The 21,840-nt window shown below is 47.9% G+C and overlaps 1 protein-coding gene across 1 annotated transcript in view; it reads left to right on the forward strand.

Moving 5' to 3' along the window:
• Positions 1–21,840, forward strand: part of LOC115310667 (neprilysin-4-like) — a 133,298-nt gene that overhangs the window by 52,436 nt on the left and 59,022 nt on the right. The window contains exon 9 of the mRNA XM_029969124.2: positions 13,669–13,894. Coding sequence (XP_029824984.2) covers positions 13,669–13,894 — 226 coding nt within the window. The remainder of the gene's footprint in view (positions 1–13,668; positions 13,895–21,840) is intronic.

The following is a 21,840-nucleotide window of genomic DNA, read 5'->3' on the forward strand; positions in this document are numbered from 1 at the left end:
GCTGTGAGGGCGGTGAGGGCCGTGAGGGCGGTGAGGGCCGTAAGCGTCGTGAGGGCCGTGAGGGCGGTGAGGGCCGTGAGGGCGGTGAGGGCCGTGAGGGCCATGAGCGCCATGAGGGCGGTGAGGGCAGTAAGGGGCATGAGGGCCATGAGTGCGTGAGGGGCGTGAGGGCGGTGAGTGGCGTGAGGGCCATGAGTGCGTGAGTGGTGTGAGGGCGGTGAGTGCGTGAGGGGTGTGAGGGCCATGAGCGCGTGAGGGCAGTTAGTGGCATGAGAGGCGTGAGGGCCGCGAGGGCGGTGAGTGCATGAGGTGTGTGAGGGCCATGAGTGCGTGAGGGCGGTGAGTGCGTGAGGCCCCCTTCAGATCGAGCATCTTTCTCAGCAATTTCGGTGTTAATGGCGGGTTGTTCTCTAGCTTTCCCTAGATCGACACGAATTGCTGAGATCGGGTCCGGCTCAAAATAAGCAAGCAACTCGGAGCAATTCGAATACGTTTGAAGCGGCTGCATCCAATCAGGGACCCAAAATTTTCACGTGATACCTCGTGCCGGTGATGATGACAACGAAAGACTTGGTTCTAGTTTGAAATGGATCGTTTTTTTTGGAAATAAACTGTTTCAGAAAGGTGCATTAATATACTTAACGAGATTTAAATGCGTAAAGACACGTTTATAACGCGTAATTGAGTCTAAATAGTGCAAGAAAAAAAAAATTATGATGACTATGGCAAATTGCAGATACTGGTTGCTGCGTGTGATCGCGGGCGGCCCGTGTTGCTGGTGTTGCGACGTAAAGTTTCTGGGCGAAATCGCCCCATCTGAAGCTGGCCTGAGTTTCGTGAGGGCCATCAGTGCGTGAGGGGCGTGAGGGGTGTGAGGGCCGCAAGGGCGGTGAGGGGCGTGAGGGCGGTGAGTGGCGTGAGGGCCGTGAGAGCGGTGAGGGCCGTGAGGGCGGTGAGGGTGGTGAGTGGCGTAAGGGCTATGAGTGCGTGAGGGCTGTGAGGGCGGTGAGGGCCGTGAGGGTGGTGAGGGCCGTGAGGGCGGTGAGGGCGGTGAGGCCCGTGAGGGCGGTGAGGGCGGTGAGGGCCGTGAGGGCGGTGAGTGGCGTGAAGGCCGTGAGTGGCGTGAGGGCCATGAGTGAGTGAGGGGCGTGTGGGCGGTGAGTGGTGCGAGGGCCGTGAGGGGGCGTGAGGGCCGTGAGGGGGCGTGAGGGCCGTGAGGGGGCGTGAGGGCCGTGAGGGCAGTGAGTGCGAGAGGGCCGTGAGGTTCAGTGAGGGTGAGTGAAGGGCTGAAGGTGAGTGTAGCTGTGAGGGTGAGGGTGAGTGAGGGGCTTAGGTGAGTGTGGCTGTGAGTGTGAGGGTGAGTGAGGGCGACCTAGAATGTTGACCTCTGATGGTACGTAGTGGTTCGACGGTGGCTGGTGCTACTGATTAGAAGGATCTCTTGCGTTAGCTGGGCCATGAACGGTGATCCGCGATCTGTAATTGGGACTTCGGGGCGCCGTGCTTGAGGACGATGGACTCCATTAAAAACTTGGCGACTTCAACAGCCATACCTGATGGAAGGGCTTTCACTTCGGCCTACCATGTAAGGTAATAGGTCGCGACGATTATCCATCGGTTTGCTTGCATCGTTTGTGGGAACGGTTCAAGTAAATCCATTCCGATTTGCTGAAATAGGGCAAATGACATGGCGGCGCAATAGGATGGAGATGTCCTGCTGGTCTAGTTGGTGATTTCTTCGGTCGTTGACACTCGTGATAAGATCGGGTGTAGTCATGAACTGTCTTCGCAAGGTTGGGCCTGTAGTATTTCTCACGTATTTTGGCAAGCGTCCTGCTATAGCCAAGGAGTCCCGCCCTCAGGTCGTCGTGGCAGACGTGAGATATTTCTTCTAGAAGACTGGTGGGGTCACCAAGAGCCACGCCGTGTTATTGTCGCCGAAGGTCCTTGTACAGCAAACCTTGTGGGATAGAGAAAATTGGCAATGTTCGTATGAAAACACGAAGGATTCATCAAGCACCCTCTAGGCACCCGATGAGTCCTAGCAGTTCAGGATCACCTCTTTGGAGTGATTCCATATCACTGACATGCAGTGCGCCGAGGAAACACTCATCGTCATCGCCTTTAGTGCAGGCAGGACCGGCCTCGACGGAAGGCCCTCAACAAACAATCGGTGTCACTGTGCTTTCGGCCGGACTTGTACACCACGCTCATGACAATCTCCTGCAGTCGTAGCCTCCATCGTGCCAGGCGTCCTGAGAGGTCCTACATATTTGCAAGCGAGCAGAGCGAGTGGTGGTCCGTAGCCACTCAGAACATACTTCCTTTCAAGTACGGGCGAAACTTGGTGATGGCTCAGGCGATGACAAGGTATTCCTTCTTCGTCATAGAGTAATTACCCTCCGCCTTGGACGGTGTCCGGCTTGCATAAGCGATTACCTACTTTGCTTCCTTCTGTATCTCAACCAGCACCGCGCCAAGCCCCTTGTAACTTTTCAATTTATTTTTAGATACCTAAAGCGCCAGAGATGTTATAGCAGGTCCAAATGGCCAAGGACATGAGGCGTTTGAAATCTTCGTTTAAGCTCGCCAAACACCAATTGACACTCTTCTGTCCACTGAAACTCTACGGCGTCTTTTGTAAAGCATGTCAGCGGCATAGAAAGCTTGGCGAAATCTCGAACGAAGCGCCTGTAGTAGCACAAGAGGCCTAGAAATCTTCTTATGGCCTCCTTGTCTGACGGCAAGGAAAATAAGGCTACGGCGCGCGTCTTCGCGGAAGGAGGACGAACACCCTCGCTGCTCACGACGTGACCTAGGAACGTGAGCTCACCATAAGCGAATCGACTTTTCGTTCGCTTGAGATTTAGTCTATCGGCCTTGATTGCTTAAGGTACGGCACGGAGCGGGCGAAACTCGCCGTAAGTGCTCGTCGAAGTTGCTGGCGAACACCACAACGTTTTCGAGGAACACGAGACAGCTCTGATATCTTAAGCCTGTTAGCACGGTGTCCACGACACGTTAATAGGTCGCCGGCGCCGTGCATAGTACGAAGGGCGTCACTTTAAATTCGTACAGTCCGTCGGACGTGACGAAGCCCGTTTTCTCCCGGTCCCGTCTGTCAACTTCGGTCTGCCAGAAGCCACCCTTCACGTCCATCGATGAAAAGTATCGGAAGTGGCGCAGACGGTCTAGAGTGTCGTCTATGTAGGGGAGCAGATAGACGTCGTTTGTCACAGCGTTCAGACTATGGTAGTCCACACAGAACCTAAGGGATCTGTCCTTCTTTATGAGCACGAGTGGTGAAGCCAATGGACTGCTTGACGGCTGAATGATGTAATCGTCGAGCATTCCCTGAAATTGTTCTTGGATGACTACCCTCTCTTTCAAAGAAGCACAATACGGTGACCGGTGGGCAGAGCTGGCAGTAATGTAATTACTGTAATGAAATTACAGTAATTTAATTACTTGTTCCAGCAATTAGTAATGTAATTCATTACTTTTTGAAGCCGGTAATTTAGTAATGTAATGAATTTCTCCAGCGACGGTAATTGTAATTAAATTACCTAATTACTTTTTCGCACCAGGCATATTTTTTGTGTCCACAATACAGAAGAGCGCTTTTCTTTTTATTTTCCTTTTTCTTCTTCCTCTACACCTTTCCGAAAAAACGCTCTTTGGCCGCCGCTATGTTGTTGATGCTAATGCGGCTGGTGCGACTCTCGCGCCCGCTATCCGCTAGACATTTTCTGCCACTCTCTTGAACTGTGAAAACCCGCTCAGCGCGATTCTCTACCTCTGTTTTGCGGTTTTGCATTCGACGTTTTCTGGCCCCTCTTGAAAGTGTCCGCTTACTTTTTCTGATGCATGCTGCGTACCCTCTCTGTGTTATCTTCCACTGTGAGAAATACGGCTGGTAAGTTTCTGCCATTCGAGCTTTTTCGCTCGACATTCTCGGGAAACGAAGGAGGGGAAGTAGGTCGAACTAAGGCCCCTGGTGGAACGGCCCTCGACGCGACAAACAATGGCAATTGTTCTCCCCCCTCCCAGAGATAATCCGCGCAGGGTCCTCAAACATTTTCAAAAAATAGTTGTCTGGGTTGGGGTGGGAAACGGATCAGTCGCGTGCGTTCCTCTGTCCATCGGTAAACATGTTATTTGTGAGCGTGAAAAATGCATGCCTTTCGGCTGTCTTCTGTTGTTAATTAATTTCGACAGCTAAACGCTTTGCCGTTTGACACGCGGCTAATCAAACGGCGCCGTAAAAACTTACCGTAAAAAAAAAAAAAAAACTAACATTCCAGTCGCATTCGTTCTGTCGCGCGCGTACCCAACAAAAATAGTTTACTGCTTTTTTTTTAAATGTAGTACAATGCTTCCCAATGTCCTCGAGAAAATACATGCACCATGAAACACAAAACGCAGTGGGAAAACACGAGAATTTAGCCGCCAGCAGTGTTTGAAACTGCACATCCACAGGCTGCGCCTGTGTAGGCGCAGCCTGTAAAAGTATACAAAAGTAATGCGAAAGTAATGTCATTACTTTTAAAAGTAATTTGTAATGGTATTAATTACTTTCTGGCTATGGTAATTTGTAATGTAATTTAATTACATTTCAGCAATTTTCAGCAAAGTAATTAGTAATGTAATTTAATTACAAAATATGAGTAATTTGGCCAGCTCTGCCGGTGGGCTGGCTGCACGTCGCCGTCGCTAACAATGCGATGCTTCGCAATTCGTGTTTGGTCAACTTTCGACGACGCGGCAAAACAGTCACTGTATTCAGCGAGAAGATCAACCAGTTGCCGACGCTTTGGAGCTGGGTGCTCGGGGTCGCTTTTGAGCTGTGGCGGTGACGTCATCTTGCGCTGGGGCGACGAGGTCTCCTCGGATATTTTGGTGACCACGGCTGGTGCTTCAAGCTCCTCGACGTGGCCCACGGTGGTACCCTTTGTTAGGTGCTGCGACTCGTTTCGAAAGTTCGTCACGAGAACGGTTGTACGTCCTTCTCGAAGATTCGTTACGACTCGTGTCACGTCATTTCCTTTTGCAAGGAGCAGTTGGACGCTGCATTCCAAAAGAGCGTCACCGCACATGGCTGCGTCGGTTTTCATGGGAACGAAAAAAACTCGACGGCGGTGGCAGATTCACATGATTGGTCATTACTCGGATCGCTGCTGACGTTGTTTTTGGGTCCACCAGCGGCAGAAGAGGCTTTCGCAGCGTCAACTGGTTTTCCCCGAGGTCGATGACGGCGCCATGCTCGCAGATAAGGTCCATCTCGAGGATAACGTACAACGCACAGACTTTCAGAAGGACGAACTACAGTGCGCACCTCATCGTCGATCTCGACGCGAGCAGTGCATTTCCTAACTGGTGTGATGCGGTGCCCTCCGGCGGTTCGTGTTTGAGGTCTATCCCACGGCGTCGTCTCTTTCTGAAGACTGTGAGAGGGTCTCCAACTCAAAAAATGAGTAGTCTGCTCCCGTGTCTACGAGTGTCTATGCGTCCTGGTCGTCAGGAATAACGTTATCGGGTGTAGTGTTGGGCGGTTCGTGGACCTCTATTAGAGCACGACCATCGCAGGCAGAGTCTCGTGAGGAACTGATTTATTCGTACCGAACACAGGAGAGGAAAAGAAAGAAGATGCATTGAAGAATAACGCGATAGATCGGACAACACAAAGAAGAAGAGGTGAAAGATAAACACAGTAGGACACAACATTTCTCCCCTCTCCCGAACAAACATACATCAATAATAAAGAAAAAACACAATCAAAGCACTTCTTACTATTACATTACTCTGCACATATACATGCTCTCTTTATACAATAAAAGCACGCCTCACTATTATATTACACCCTACATATACATACTATACACAATGAATAAGCGTTACCACACAATGCATTCGTTATTCCATTTAAGCTACCCTTGGCCAAGGCTACATTTTACGCATTCATACTAAACATGTAATCTTCCCAAACAAACTAAGTAATTTGAACGTTTAAACTAGAAATAAATCCGTCTCCAGGTTGGTAACTTTGATCCGAAAGACAGGACTGCGAGTTACAGACTCGAGTCTCCAAATCGCTCTGGAGGTCGACGGTTTTGTTTTGATCGGCGAGGATCATCGCCTTTCATAGCTTGATCGGATCTACTCAGACCATCATTCAACACAGGTTCCTGGCAAACTGAGAAAAGGTGGGGTGTTTGCGGTCCTAACGCCACGCCTTCATTCAGCTCAGGTTCCTGGCAAACTGGGAAAGGAGGGGGTGTTTGCGGTCGTAACTTCTGCTGTTGCCGCTGAGCATCCTCCTTGAACCTGGGCGCTTGCCACTCGTGATGAGGATGACGGCTCATTGAACTGCCCCTCGTAGTACTACTGCTCGCAGGCTCCCCTTTAAATGATATTGTCACTTCATGTGGCAACTTGTTGCCGATACGTTCCTTAGGTGGAGCCCCCACCGTAAACTTGGAGGCGTTCCAGATGCGTCCATCATGAAGCTTGTAGGTCCATCGACACACGCGCTCAACAATTTGCATTGGAGGTCCAAAAGCTTCTTCTCCCTTTCTCACCTTCCCTGGTTTTCTGACACGCACCCATCCGCCGACTTGAAACTTCGGAATTTTCGCTCCTTGCCGTTGGTCTTGATATCGCTTGCTGCTCTCCTGCCCTCTCTGGACTCGACACCGCAGGCGTTTTAGCTCCTCTAGTGGATTTTGAAGGAACTGCGATGGTGACAGGCCGATTATGTGGAGCCGGTTGCGTGGCTTACGTCCATGCAGCAGGAGTGCAGGAGACAATCCTGTCGTGGCATGAGGCGTACAGCGATACACATGCAAGTAATCCAAAACGGCAAAGTGGATTGGTCGCTTCTCCAGGGAAGCACACTGTACAAACGACTTAAAAGTGCGATCGAAGCGTTCAACTTGTCCGTTGGCCTGTGGATAGTAGACGAAGACAAGATGATGCTTGATACCTCGCGCAGCTAGGAAGTTCTTCAAGTCTATGGAGATGAACTGGGGTTCGTTGTCCGAAACAATACTTTCGGGGTAGCCTTCCCGAGAAAAGATCAGACGCAGGAACCCCGTCACTGTGCTTGTCGTGACGTTTGAACAAAAGTAAACTTCCGGCCATTTTGAAAAATAGTCCACCAGTGTGATCGCGTACCGATACGCTGGCGGTGAAGTTTCAAATTGCCCTACAATGTCGATGCCAAGCTTTGACCATGGTCGCTCAGGGAGAGGCACAAGCTGAAGAGGTGTTGGCGACGTCTCGCACTTTTGTCGGCAGACCCGCAAACGCCACCAGGCCTGGACCGCTGTTTTCACCCCCGCATTCATGCGGGGCCACCAGTAGAGCTCTCGGAGTCGGGACGAAGTTTTGCCGATACCAGGGTGGCCCTCGTGCGCTCGGCCGATGAGGGCTCCCTTCATGCTAGAGGGAATAACGAACGGATCGCCGCGTAACAAAAGACCATCGTGCACAGAAAGTGTGTCCTTAGTGTCATGAAAGATGGCTTCATCGGGAGCCAACGCCCATCGTGGTGGCCACTCGGAGGGGACATAGGGCATTACGGCGGTCAACTTGGGGTCGTCGGCCGTCTCTTGTTGAAGTTGCTCCTTCGATATGCACTCATCCTCCAGAGCGGTGAAGGACACAATTTCTTCATCAAACGCTGTTCCTCCTTCGTCTTCCGGTTCCGGAAGTCTGGAGAGCGCATCGGCGACTTGGTTTTCAGCGCCATGCAGGTACTCTACATAAAAGTTGTACTTGAGAAGCCGGGTAGACCACCGAGTAATACGGAATGGTCGATGCCCGGTCCCTCGCGTGGCCAAGAGAGCAACGAGAGCCTGATGGTCGGTGTGTAGGGTGAAGTGGCGACTCCACAGGTATGTGTGCCACTTCTCAGAGGCCCACAGACACGCAAGCGCCTCTCGCTCGCCCGCAGAGTACTTTCTTTCAGTAGCAGTAAGCGTTCGTGACGCAAATGCTACCGGGTGAATTTCCTGTTCGTACCGCTGCTGCAACACTGCGCCAATACCGTAAGCTGAAGCATCCGTAGTGACGATGATAGGCAGCGCAGGATCAAACATCCTCAACGTTTGTGCAGAGGACAGCAGCACTTTCACCCTCTGGAAACTGCGCTCTGCTGCTAGGTCCCAGATGAACGGGATGCCCTTACGCAAGTACTTTCGCAGCGGTTCTACTTCAGAAGCCAGGCACGGGACAAAACGAGAATAATATTCGACCATTCCTAAGAAGAACCGTAGCTGAGTCAGGTCTGTAGAAATCGGTGCCGCACGAACAGCGTTGACCTTCTTCTGAAGAGGTGAAATCCCGGCAGCACTAACTTTGTGCCCCAGGAACGAAATTTCTGCAACGTCAAACATACATTTCTTGTTGAGCTTCAGACCTGCTTCCCAGATGCGCAAGAGTACTTTCTGCAGGCGCTCTAGGTGCTCCTGTTGGTTTTTACCAAAGTCTACAACGTCATCCAGATAGAACAGCACTCCCTGGCAACCTTGCAAGATCTTAGCCATCATCTGCTGGAAGGTTGCTGGTGCTGAAGCTAATCCGAAGCACACTCGCTTAAAGCGAAAGAGTCCTTAGTGCGTAACAAATGCTTTTAAATGGCGACTTTCCGGATGAAGCGTAACCTGATGGTATGCTGCAGCAAGGTCCAGTTTTGAGAACCTCTGTGCTCCATGTAGTGCGTTCAGAAGTTCTTCAATGTGAGGAAGCGAGTAGCTGTCGATGACTACCGCTTTGTTTACTTCGCGAAGGTCGACACACATTCGGATAGTGCCATCTTTTTTTCGGACCATTACTACTGGGGATACCCATTCGGAGGCGTTGATACGCTCGATCACCCCAGCTTCCTCAAGACGTTTAATTTCCTCAGAAACTGGTTGTCGAGCAGCTTGGGGAATTCGCCGAAGCCGATGTTGAACGAGAATTACTGAGGAGCGGGTCTTCAACTTGCGGACGACTCCCTTGACTCGGCCCAATACTGGCGTAAAAAGATGCTCGAAGTGTGTAAGGGATGCTGGCAGCTTCGGAGGGGTAGACACTGACTTAACTCGAGGGAGCGCGCGTGGAGCCACGTTTGCCTCCGCTAGAGATGCAAGCCGTTCAGTCCACTCTTCCTCCAGTGCCAATGACGAGTCGTCCAGCCTCGGGGTCGTGGCTGATTTTACTGCCATTGATTTGGGTGTCAGTGTGTGTAAGGAAAACGGTGGAGATTGTTCGGCCGGACTTGCGGAAGCCTCATCGATGTCACCAGTCTCAGTATAAAAGCAAAACCTTGTTGCTCCGCTCATTTTAATGTCGAGCGCCACGACTGCGTCCATGCCCAACAAAGAGGTTCCACGGTCTGCGATATAAAACAGCAGCTGCGCGTGCCGTTCTCTGAATGCCACCATCGCTTTGAAAGCTCCCAGGATTTGTATGGGCTGACGGGAGTAGTTCAACAATGTGGCTGGTGGAGCAACCACGTGGGCGTCACTTGCAAACCAATTGGGTGAACGTAGTCTTATCCATTAGTAAGACGGATGACCCGGTGTCAAGAAGAAATTTCACTGGCGTTTCAAAGACCTTGACACTAATGTAGATTCTCGCCTTCGAAGATTCACCAATGTGACAAATAATGTCAGGGTCATAATCGCCATCGTCGGAGGCATCGCTATCTGAGAGGACTTCCTCCACTTGCTTGCGTTGGGATCGCTGACGATTTCGACGCATACTCCGGCATACACGATCAAGATGACCCCATCGGCCACAGTTGAAGCAATATTTTTGTCTTGCGGGAAAGGTGTCGTAGCTCTGGCATTTGTGTGGGCCATTCCCGCAATTCGTACAGACGCGCGTGCGACGGAAATTTTCTGGCTGTCATGAAGCCTGTAGGTTTTGCGAACCGTCTCGTGGGAGGTTGAACTGTACTTTAAAGTCCCGACGATGGTCGGACGCCTGTCCATGACGTTGCTGTCTGCAGGAATACGGGTTTCGCCCGCTACCTCCGCAGGTCACGCATGGTTCTAAACCACGTGCGGTATACGTGTCGCTTGAGATTGCACCCGGCCTTGCAAAGGGTCGCGGTGATGCCCTCTGTAGAGATGACGGTGATGACTCATGATATGAGTGCTGTCGAGGACTGCTCTGATGTGGGGTCTGTCGGAGTGTCCTTCCCGGAGAATGCCCTCAGCGCCCTTCGAACTGTTTCTCGCTAGATAGTCTCCGGGCTTTGACGCGGCTCTCTCACGTCTCTGTAACTTGACACTTCTGCCCACTGGATGTTGACGCGGTGGCGTTAGCCCATTCTCGAACTTCGCGTCGTGACCGCTCAAGGTTCGTGATGGTCTGCATCACTACATCGAACGAAAGAGCTGCATCAAGGACCATGCGTTCTTGAATTTCCGTCGATGCTACCCCAATCATGAACTGCTTGCGGATGCAATCTTGCGTTTGCTTCCAAAATTTGCCTGGACGGCTAACGTCCGTAATGCGGATAGAAAATCCTGACGAGACTCGCCTTCGCTTTGTCTACGTGAGTGGAACTGAAGCTCCCGCAGCGTCACATTTGTCGGCTGCATGAATTCGGCTTCCAGCAACTTGATGGTTTCTTTGTAGACATGAGAAGTAGCGCGTACACCTTGCTCGCCACCTGCTGCTGCTAGCGGTGCTAATGCCTGATCAACAGCAGGTTCAGGCGTTGGTAGTGAGTCAAATCTACTGGCCGGCTTCGCCGAGGCAGGTCAGCAGCATCGCTTGACGCCGTACTGCAGGGTACTCTCGGGCGCCCGTCGCCACCAAATAACGCTCGAACATTTTTATCCACCGCTCCCATGAAATGGGTGCAGGTCCCAACTTAGCCAAAAACTCCGGGGGAACCTTGCCGCTCTATGCCGTGACGATGCCAGACGGCTTCTCAGCACCCAATGGTGCCGTTCGAAATGGTCGCCATTTTGACTTCAATCGTGCGAAGAAGATGGTTCCACCGGGAAACGCAGAAAACTGTCCAATACAGAGGGTACCGTTGAGGTCAGGCTGTAGTCCTCACTGAGGATCAGTCCAGCGCAGGAAAAGCTTCTTTTAACCCTCGTCGCCAAATAATGTAGGGTTGGGCGGTTCGTGGACCGCTATCAGAGCACGACCATCGCAGGCAGAGCCTCGTGAGGAACTGATTTATTCGGACCGAACACAGAAGAGGAAAAGAAAGAAGATGTATTGAAGAATAACGCGATAGATCGGACAACACAAAGAAGAGGTGAAAGATAAACGCAGTAGGACACACCATCGGGTACCTTTGCAGAAGCGTTGTTGGGACGCGCGGTGTCAGGAGTGCGGGATCGCTCCGGCGTTCTTGAAGGTTCTTTACTTCGGTCGTCTTCGGCAACGCCACCTCCAGGCGTTGCCGCGCTTAGTTTTCCCGGCGACGCAGAGGAGTCAAGTTTTCTTGGCAGGATCGTGGCCCTGGAGACGCCGAACGTCGTGGCGATGGTGAGCGCGATTCACGGCGGGGAAACGGCGCGGAGGATAACAAGAGTCGGAGGTACTCCCCGATGCCGCTACAGTGTCCGTCATACCTTGTGCGTGAGTCGTTCGGGCGTAACACACGCAGCCCAAGTTGGCAGTAGGGGCATCGTTCGTAAACGTGGTCCGCTTCCTCGCTGTGACAGTAGATGTGTCGTCGATCCGCTGTCCTCCATACGTCGGTTTTCCTTGGCACCGGATGGTCTTGGCGGTCGAATTCTGTCTTCCGTCACGGCGTCGGGGCTACGGCTGCGTTGGTGAGTCCCTTCATGGCGCCACCAGGTATTGTTGAGCAGCTGGCGCTGGTCGTCGGGCCATTGCGGTGTAGGTCAGCGTCGCCTCTTCGGGTAAGGCCACGGCTTCAGGGGCATCTGGTAGGAACGCTCCCTAGATTTCTTCGCGAACAATCTGGCGATGGGGATTGCGGCCGTTCGCTCAGCAGTCGGCATGAGCTTCTTGAGCTCCAACCGGACGAAGACGCGGATAAGCTCGCGAATGTCCGGAATGCTGTGGCCATGGTGACAAGAGAACTGCGGAACCGCACTGACACAGGGTAGCCTCTGGTAGTGGCTGGCTTTGGCGAGAAGATCATGCTCGACGCTCATGGCTTCCGTGATGAATGCCTCGATCGTCGTATGCGGGTTTCGCACAATACCTCCGAAGTGTTTCCTTCGCACCTCACATTAGGACCATCAGCTTCTTTGCTTCAGGGGCATCAGAATCCGCACGGTTTCTGAGTCGAAGAACATCTTCAACAAAGCTAACGACGCTCTCGTTAGGATATTGAACCCTCGCTTGAAGAAGCTCTTCTGCGCCTTTTCTTCTCTGCGGGTTGGTAAACCTACCTCGGAGCTCAGGCTTGAAGATGTTCCAGGAGGTGATCGACGCTTCATGCTTCTCAAATAAGTTCCATGCTTTGGCCTCCAAAGCGAAGTAAACGTTCCGAAGACACTGCTACGGTCTCCATCAGTCATGGCGGGCCGCTCGTTTTTACTTCTGCTCCCAGTCGTCGATGTCTTCATAGCTTTTGCCATGGAAAAGAGCGGGTGTCCGGGGGCCGGCGTGCGAGATGACAACGGGTGGGGCAGTCATTGTCTCGTTCTTCATGCTTTGCTTTTGTGGCATAGGATCGAATACCGGGGATTGTCCTTTAGTACGGCGGTTTACTCGTGGGACTGCGTGCTCCTCAAAAAGTCCTCTTCGCTGGGGAACGGACTTGAACTGCGGGCCCCGGAGGGGTACGCTGCATGGGTTTTGCTGTTCCCATCCACCAAAATTTCACGGATGACAATTGACGAGGAGAAGAATGACTGAAGGAAGCTAAACATTTATTGAGGCTAACTTGTGCCCCAAAAAAATGAATAAGGCTAGCGTCCCAAGCGTTGATGGCGGCCTAACAGCAAGATCAAACGCTACAACAAAACTGACTTAAAAAAAAAATTGACTGGCTTTATATATGTATACAGCCTTGATAGAGATACTCCTCAACCGGTCATCGGTTGCTTAGCTGTTGATGAGAAATTGTGCCAGTGCAGTAGAACCGCTAACAGTGGGGGTTTTAACGTGCATCGCGCGGTAGTGACCACACGAACGCGTGCCTGTACGACACTTATCCAGATCGAAACGGGCGGGGGCAGTGGGGATCGAACCCAGGAGGTTCCAAGCGCGAGCTTTCGCTCTACGCTCCAAGCTGTGACGCATTAGCCCACTAAAGTCTTAACCAAAATTTTGGTCCCGACAGTACACGCGAGGACTTCTGAAACAATCGGCCTTGGAGGTTCGGTGCGTAGAATATTTGGTTCTCGAACAAGCAAAAGGGTTCTCGCATTTACCAGAACGCGGGATTTATAGGAATAACAAAACGGTGCATCTGCTCCCAGGCATCGAACATCGGATCATTTGCGTCGGAGCAAAGCACGATAGCCGTTCGGTCACGGGCGCGCTGGCTTGTAGACGCGCGTGGCCATATTTAAAGCGTATATGTGGTATTGTCCTACAACCCCTGCTTAATTGGACGCGCGCCAAGCAGTAGAATATTAGAGATAGAGGTGAACACTTGCGCTGGATGAATATGGCGACCAAATCACAAACGTTATTCTAATATGTGCGTGATCCGCCGCATTTTTTCCGCAGATCTACACTGTACAATTTTGTGTTCTGGAAGTTGATTCGAACTTATGGTTCTGTGGCATCTAAAGAGCTTGAGAAGCTCGTCTTTGAGTTTAATAAAGAGGCACTTGGCGTAAAAAAAGACGAACCACTGTGGAAGAAGTGTATCGCCAAAATATCAGGTTCAATGGCACACGCAGTAGGTCGTCTTTATGTGGACAAAATGTTTGATCCCAAAGCCAAGAAAACTGTAAGCAAAACTTTTCAAGCTCCCGATAAATGCGTTTAGTTAACTATTCCTTCAAGGTAGTATAATTAGTTTCCTTTTTGCTTTAATCAAAATTAATTTGCATTGAGAATGACTGTCTTTTCTAAATGTACATAAACGCTATGTCCAATACTTTGTTTTTGAGTGTAACGCGGATTTCAATCATAATAATTACGAATATTCCTTCTTAGTTTTAATAACAAATAAGCCAATTTTAATATATGTCTTTAAGGCACACGTTGTCTATTTATTATTATTCGTGAGAAGCCAAAATAAGCGAAACCAAATTTCGAACCTATGCTATTGGTGCTATCCAACATAATATTTAAGAATGTGTTTGTGCCATTCTAGCAAATGCTGAAAACAAGCAACGTAATCGTTTACTTGGCTGACATATTTCCACTAAATTATAGATCAGGATTGATTCAGCCTGCAGACGAAAATGAGTATTCTTATGAGACTCAGAATTTGTTCTATAAAAAGCATTAGAACGTGTGCTCTAACATTAGGCAATATTTTCTAAGCTAAAGGTATGGGTAATTGTTGAGAACTGCCGGTAGTGGAATCATACAACGGACATGCCAAATATTTCACTTTAGTTGACTTCTTTGTAATTTCTAGCACTAGTGTAATTCAAAAGTGTATATAGTCGAGTAGGCGGACGACCTATGATTTGATCTTATTGAAAACTACCTCAGACTGCAGTAAAAGATGCGAAACTTAGTAGAAGCAAAAGGACACGGGAAAAAAAACATATCAATGTCCGCTACTGTGAAACGGTGACGCCACATTAGAACTGGGAACTTCATTTATCGAACAATACAACCCCAACAATAAGAAGTGCACGCCATCAAAGCAAACGCCGAACGACCCTTTGAAGTTCTGTTTCTTCATCTACAAAAAACAAACCAGTGGTTTCGACCAAAGGCATCGTATTAAATTCATGTTCAATGCAAATTGTAAATTCTCATAAGACTTTAGGCGCTATTTTTTTAGAAAACATGTTTTGGGATGACAATATGCATCATGTTAACTCTATGTTTTCACGTCTTATAGGGTTAACATACCGACATCAGTCTGTGCTCCCAACCTCTGTGAAAGTATTAACTTAAAATTCCTTCTTTTATTCTCTCTTAACCTATTGCCATCTGGTTTTTGGGCACTAATACTTTAACAAACTTAAAAAAAGAACTATATATATTACAAAAAAAAATTGTGACGAATTATTTCAAGTGTTCTATATAATTATCATACCGAACAACTATTTGAAAGCTTTCAAGTGCTTGATATTCAAAAATTATACAATAACAAGCTTACCCACATAAGAAAATCAAGTTTATTGACTGAATTAGATCCCTTACAGGGTGCTATGCCTGTTTACTCCACTCGTGATGCCGAAAGCTGGAAAGTTCCGGTATATAAAACTAAATGTGGCTATCAAATGCTCAAGTTTACGCTTCCTAAGGTTTCGAGAATTATTTGAACACGAAAAAATAACTATAGAAACAATTCCATTTTCTACACTCCGTCGTATGTTTTTTTTTTTTTTTTCTAGAACTGTAGTTTGTGTGTGTGTGCTGTTTGTGCTTTTTGCTGAGTTTTTATAATGAGACCGGATGATTTCTTTTTCTCCCTTTTTGTACTTTTTGAATTATTCTCTTTGTGTGATAAGGGTGCCGAGGGCTCGTCAAGCTGTATATGAAGTTTTTTTCTTGCACCTACTTCATCTATAATGTATCGTTGATAAAAAGTTATTATTAGTATTAATAAAAAAACATTTGTAAACTTTTACCGCAGTCTGGGGAAATTTTCATCATAATCAACATCCTATAATTCGCTTGAGCACTCGCTGTTTTTCGTGTATCATCTGCCTCAATCGCTTCAAATTTTAGTTATGATCATAAATCTTAATATATTCTAAGCATTACAATATCTCAGAGCGTTCCCACCCACCTGTATTTGTATCGATGACCGGGAAATTCAATTTTTCTTAAACGAATGAAAGCCTTTCGCATAATGCTTTTACTGCTGTATCTGTAGAAACCAGTTTGGTATCATTTCTAACCTTTGTGCAACTGATTGTCAGTGAGCGCGGGGAGAAAAGTGCCGTGTATTTTCATCTGTCAAATTGTTTTGGCTTGGTTGATCATTCAATTATATTACATTAATTAAGGTTATGTGGACTGGACAAAAAATTTTTCTCCTTATTTATGAGTTTTTTTTTGTAAGAATGAAACAATTTGTTTAAATATTCGAACACCATTCTCTATCTTATCTATCATACTCGAGTGTGCCGCAGGGGTTCATACTATGGCCAATTCTTTTCAATGTATTCATAAAGTAGAAGGGCACGTTGTTGGGCTAGTTGGTTCATCTTAGTCAAACCTATAAAATAGCACAAAAAAGACAAGGACAAGAAGTATAGACATAGCGCTTGTCCTGTATACTTCTTGTCCTTGCCTTTTTTGCGCTATTTTCAATGTTTGACTAGTATTCATAAATTATATGAATTTCTGTATCCGCCATTCAAATATCTTGCAATATCTTGATGACATCATTTTGTTTCAGCAGGTTTCATCTAGTCATGATTGTGTACTACTAATAAATAATGTTAATGCGGTGCATCATTGGTGCGACTGCAATATGATGACTCTAAATCCTAATAAAAAGGTAGTTTTGTCCCCTATACACTGGGTTGAGTGCCAGAGAGATATAGGTGTATATGTTGACTTAACTTCGTCTTTCAATTAACATGTTTCTAGCATTACAAATGCTGCGTTTTGAATGTTAGGTATTATTTATAGTATGTAGCAAGACATTTTATTGTGATTTTTTTATAAGATTTCTACCGTTATTTGAGGCGTATGAAACTTGAGTCTAATTCTGCCGTTTGGAATTGTATTGGTTCTCCTAACCAAGCAATGATAGAAAAAGTGAAGATGTTTTCTTACTTATTCTTTACTCCACTATTTTGGTCGCACTGTTCATTTCAATTATGCGAGACTTATTCGACGATACGGTTGTCTGGCACTAAACACCAGACGAATAGAGCGACCTCATTTTTTACACAAATGCTTGCACAGTCTAATTGACTATCTGAGCCTGATGTCAGATATCGACCCTTACATACCGAAGGTAATATTAAGTGTTACTCCCAAATTCTCACTGTGAAAGATCCATCTAACCGCACCTAATAGAACATTTTTATAGCACGTTCTGTACAACCAAAATCTGCATCTTCAACTCCTGTATGCAAATGTTCAAGCGTTCTTTGACTAATATTTAACTATTTTTAGTGTGTCTCCTACATGTTATTTGTGAACTTCTTAAAATACGGCGCGAATGTTGTCTGCTAGTCTCGTACTTGTATTTCTTGCACGTTATTTGGCGTTATTGCTATTTTTTGTTAAATACACTCATCGCCAGTTTCGTTGCCCATACAAATTGTGTAGACATTATTGGCACACAAAATGTGGTTTTCAGTCATTATTCGGGCATTAGCTGTTCATGGGCACGGAAAATAGAGTTGAATGAATGAACGAATTGATTCAGTTTATCAAGCTAGACTTAGGGCACCTCTTCGCCACAAATGTGAAAAATATCTTGCAAAAACTTCAAGCGCTGAATTATATTGAAACTAACATTGGTTCATACGTCCACCTCATGGTCAAACATGTTAGAACGGCGCCCAGCAGCCCATGGCTAATGGCTCGAACGTTCTTGTTGCAGAGCCAGACTAGCTTTCTTCCTGTCCTGCCCGTTCGATGTGAATGTACATTATTCCGTTGTGCGGTAGATAAACCCCGATGGCGTGATTAACGTTAAAGACCCCAGCTGTCATAGTACGACAGCCGTGTTGTTCGTCCACAAAGTCGAACCTGCTTCGCCCTATTTCAAGCCCAGACTGAGCTCTGGCAGTATAGATATTTCAAACAGAAATTATGTCTTAGTTTTTTTTTTCTTCAAAATGTATAACCTGTAATCGCACGGTCAGGTGAGCATTCATTGCAAAACACTGAAATAGCTTATGCTCCTCTTCATGTAACTTTCAATAGACGTTTCATGCCTACTGTTCCCGGAGCATGGCCATGCTCACTCGTTTAGCCAGCACAATTGCCAAAATAATCGTCTAAACAAGTATATGGTATCGAAGCACTGCAGATATATCTGTTTGTTTTCTGGGAAAATCTTTAGTTTGGCCCCCCTCTCGGTACAAGAAACTTCGTACCCATTGCGAGCTAAAAACATACATTTTGTGTAAAGATCGTAAAAATGTTAGGTGCTGGAGAAAACCCATCTGCGTCAAGTTTTTATTTCAAACTTATTCTGTTCACGTTCAGCCCATTGAAGAGCACGGCGTTAGAGCCCAACTACGGATCTTATCTCGCCATCTGATCGTCTCCGACCGCACGTTAAAGTCCGTCTGCTATTGTCAGCGTCACCATTGCAGCAAAACCTCTTCTTTATGGAGGAACTCGAAAACGCTGCGTCTGAAGTCAGTAGCGGGAAACGCCATAGATTCTTCAGAAAGTCGTCTGGTAATGTGAACCCCGCAACGGTAGCCAAAGTCGGACGCACCGTTGTGTAGGTCGACACTCTTAGAGCGAAAGACGGTCGCCTCCCCATTGAAAATTCCATCAAGATACGTAATTTGGGACACTGACTGCCAGTCAGCAACCTTGATGGAACGTGATGGACCATCAGACGTCATCTGATGGTCCATCAGATGACGTCTGACTGCCACTTCCAAGGGATTTTCATCAATAAGGGCAGCATTTATACAAGAGTAAAGCTTTACGCACTCATAAATATCGCCAAACGCCTCGATAAAACAAAATGTTCGAGAAAAAAAAAAGTATGCCCACCGCAGATCGAACCCGCGACCACGTGCGTACAAATCGGACACCTTAACCCCTGTGCTACGCCGGTAGTTAGAAAGCTCGATTTCACCATTCGTTTTATACGAGATGCTTCGATTGCAAATGCAGTTAAGACTTCAGCATGTTGTGCAAAGCACTCGTACATCACTCGCCGTACTTCAGTTCCACTCACCTGCCATGTAGAGTACTTTCGCGCCGTAGAACGATCCTTCTGTTCGCGCGTCTCTGGCCCAGTAGACCTGGTACGCCTTGTCGTCTTCAACTACACCGATAAAGTCCCTTACATCGTCGGAACTCACAACAGGCTGGGTCTTGTCGAGTAAAAATTCTACTACAACATAAAACACTGTAGAGCCCGGGCAGGATCGACAGGTTGGAGCAAGCGGGCAAACAAAACGAGTCGAGAGCGATCGTTCATGGAAGCTCGGCGAAGCCTCTATGGGCGAAGCGAAGTGCGAAGTGGCGTTTTCGGCGTTTCGGTGGGCTTCTGATCAAGGTTGTCGGTCGGCTGCGTGTCATATCTCTAACATCGGCGGTTTTATGGGCTCACGTCCCGAAATCGTTTTCTTTTGCATAGATTATTTTTTGAATTCATAGATTTGATGAAATAGTGGTATCCGAACGAACTTTACGTCCTTTGACCGTACGTCTGTCTGCACGTCAAAGCTTTTTGACGTACAGTCAGAGCCAATCGATGTACAATCAGAATCGCCACCAAGACATCTTGATGGAATTTCGCGGCGGCCGACTGCCACCAGGAAACCACCAGAAAACCGACAAGTGGAGTCTGACTGGAGTTTGACTGTCGGTCAAAGTAACTTGTTGGCCAATCAGAAATGTTTGACGTACAGTCAGGCACAGTCAGCGATCCACTAGAAAACACTGACTGCCAAACAGGGTTACATTGATGGATTTTTCCTTCGGGCTGGCAAACCCTCACCGGTTCTGACGAGTCTCGCCGCAGTTTCGGGTCTTAGATTATATTAAAGTTTTCGCCGAGCGAAGCGGAGCGTTGCGAGGTGTGTCTGCGCGCAGCATGAACTGTTTGACCAAATACCATGCAAGCCGATACTGCCGAATTCCATGGAGCGTGGGCGAAAAGTGATCGCAGCGCCCCTGGCGAGTTCGGAGTTTCCGTTATCAGACGAATTCTCCACAACGCATTGGTTTTGACTATATCTCCGCGAGAGGTGACCACTGAAAAACAAATTTCTAGGTAGTTGCTGCTTTGAATGTTAAAAAGTAGGTTACACCTCATAAGTAGAGGACATTCCTTCGCTTGGGAAAGGTGTTACAGCTTTCAGGGTGCAGCTTTAGGGCTCTTCTGAAGAATACATTCAGTCAGAACTTAAGTAAGCCATGCAAAACACGAATGTACCCTTGCCCTGTTTCTTGAAAAAGGGCAATGTACGAAAATTTCAGAACATAGCTACGTTTCAACTTTACTGTTCTTATCGATCAATTCGGTTTGCTGTTACAATTCCCACTTTTCATGATTGTATTGCTTAAAATGGTTTTCTCCACTAGGCGAGCTGGCTAATCCCGTTACGATCGTCTCCGGATGAAGAAGCAGAAGGCAATTTCGAACCATGTACGCTACTGCGATGTCAGTGTGCTCTGAAAGACGCCGAATGTGCACATGCAAATTTGACGCTATGACTGAAACTAATTAAGCGGATTTACAAAAAAGCAGACGTTTCGCGCGTGCCAAAGAAAAAAAAACAGGAGGGCGTCGTAGCTACGTTACCGTTTAGATTTTATTCCGAAGACCTGAAAGAAGCAAACGTAATTTTGTTTCGTGTTTGGCTGATGGGATAAATCGGACAGCGCCAATAGGATACCATCATGGTGTTCGCCAACTTTCTGTAAGTGCTCTATCCTCGCTGAACCAATCACGAAGAAACAGGACCAGTTAGTTTTCTTTTAATGCTGCTTGATTCGTTCGATTAGCTGGTAGCGTCGGATGAGTCTGGACTTGGGGGAAAGAAGAAGCCTCGGAACAGCCTGTCGCATTTTTGTGGCTCTCAGCTTCTTTTTCGTAAATTGGCCAATCTTAAATAATTTTCAATTGTTATTCCAGTCGTAAGCATTGCATATTTAACTTGGCATCTGCACCGGCAAGTCTGAACACCAAGAAACGGGCGTCGACGGCCGGCAAATTGCCATTGCCGTCGCAACCCGATGCCATTTTATCGTTAAAGCCACCCGCCACCATGGAGCAAGTACCACCCTCCCAGGAACAAGGTAAATCACCTTCACCAAATGAAAATCCCCCCCCCCCCACGAACTAGCACCGACGCCCCCGACTACCCACTCAGATGTGCAGGTGGAAGCCGTCATTCCCATCAAACGGCAGCGCGTTGAAGGCACATTCAGACTCGACCCGCAGAGGTCAGACCCTCCATCGGAAGCGGCAACTTCGACTTACACGTTACAGGAAAGCATCGATGATAACGACAATGACGCGATTTTCACCGTCGTCTCTTACAAGAAAAACCGACCAGCAGGTATCCCAATACTCTTTCATCCGACGTCCATGGAGACTTCCTTCTGGAAAGTGAACCCGAATGTCCTGGCACGAGAGATATTGGAAATAGCACAGGAGAAAATACTCTTACAAAGAATCGCCAAGGATGGCAGCCTATCGGTCAGTATCGCGTCCCTCCCTGCGGCAAATAAACCGCTTGCGCAAACATCCCTCGCGGGAATCGAGGTAGGGGCAACCACTTCGAAGTCCTACTCCGAAAACATGGGCAAAATCAAAGGAGTTCCTCTCCAATTCTCCGATAGTGATCTATTGGAGTACTTAAAAGACAATGGAGTACTAACTGTCCAAAGACAGGTTGCATACCAAAGACAAGAAGATGGCACTTCAGTGGCCCGTCCCAAAGATAGCGTCATACTTCGCTTCACGAAGGACCGCCCGGTGCCCCCCAGGGTATACTTTGGGTTCACCAGCCGCCCAGTGGAAGAGTACTTCGGTTCTCCCCTTCAATGCTACCAATGTCAACGATTTGGACATATTGCCAAGAACTGCCGCGGTGCCCG

This window comes from Ixodes scapularis, unplaced genomic scaffold (assembly GCF_016920785.2).
Source record: "Ixodes scapularis isolate PalLabHiFi unplaced genomic scaffold, ASM1692078v2 PGA_scaffold1__304_contigs__length_218370807, whole genome shotgun sequence".
Classification (NCBI taxonomy): domain Eukaryota; kingdom Metazoa; phylum Arthropoda; class Arachnida; order Ixodida; family Ixodidae; genus Ixodes; species Ixodes scapularis.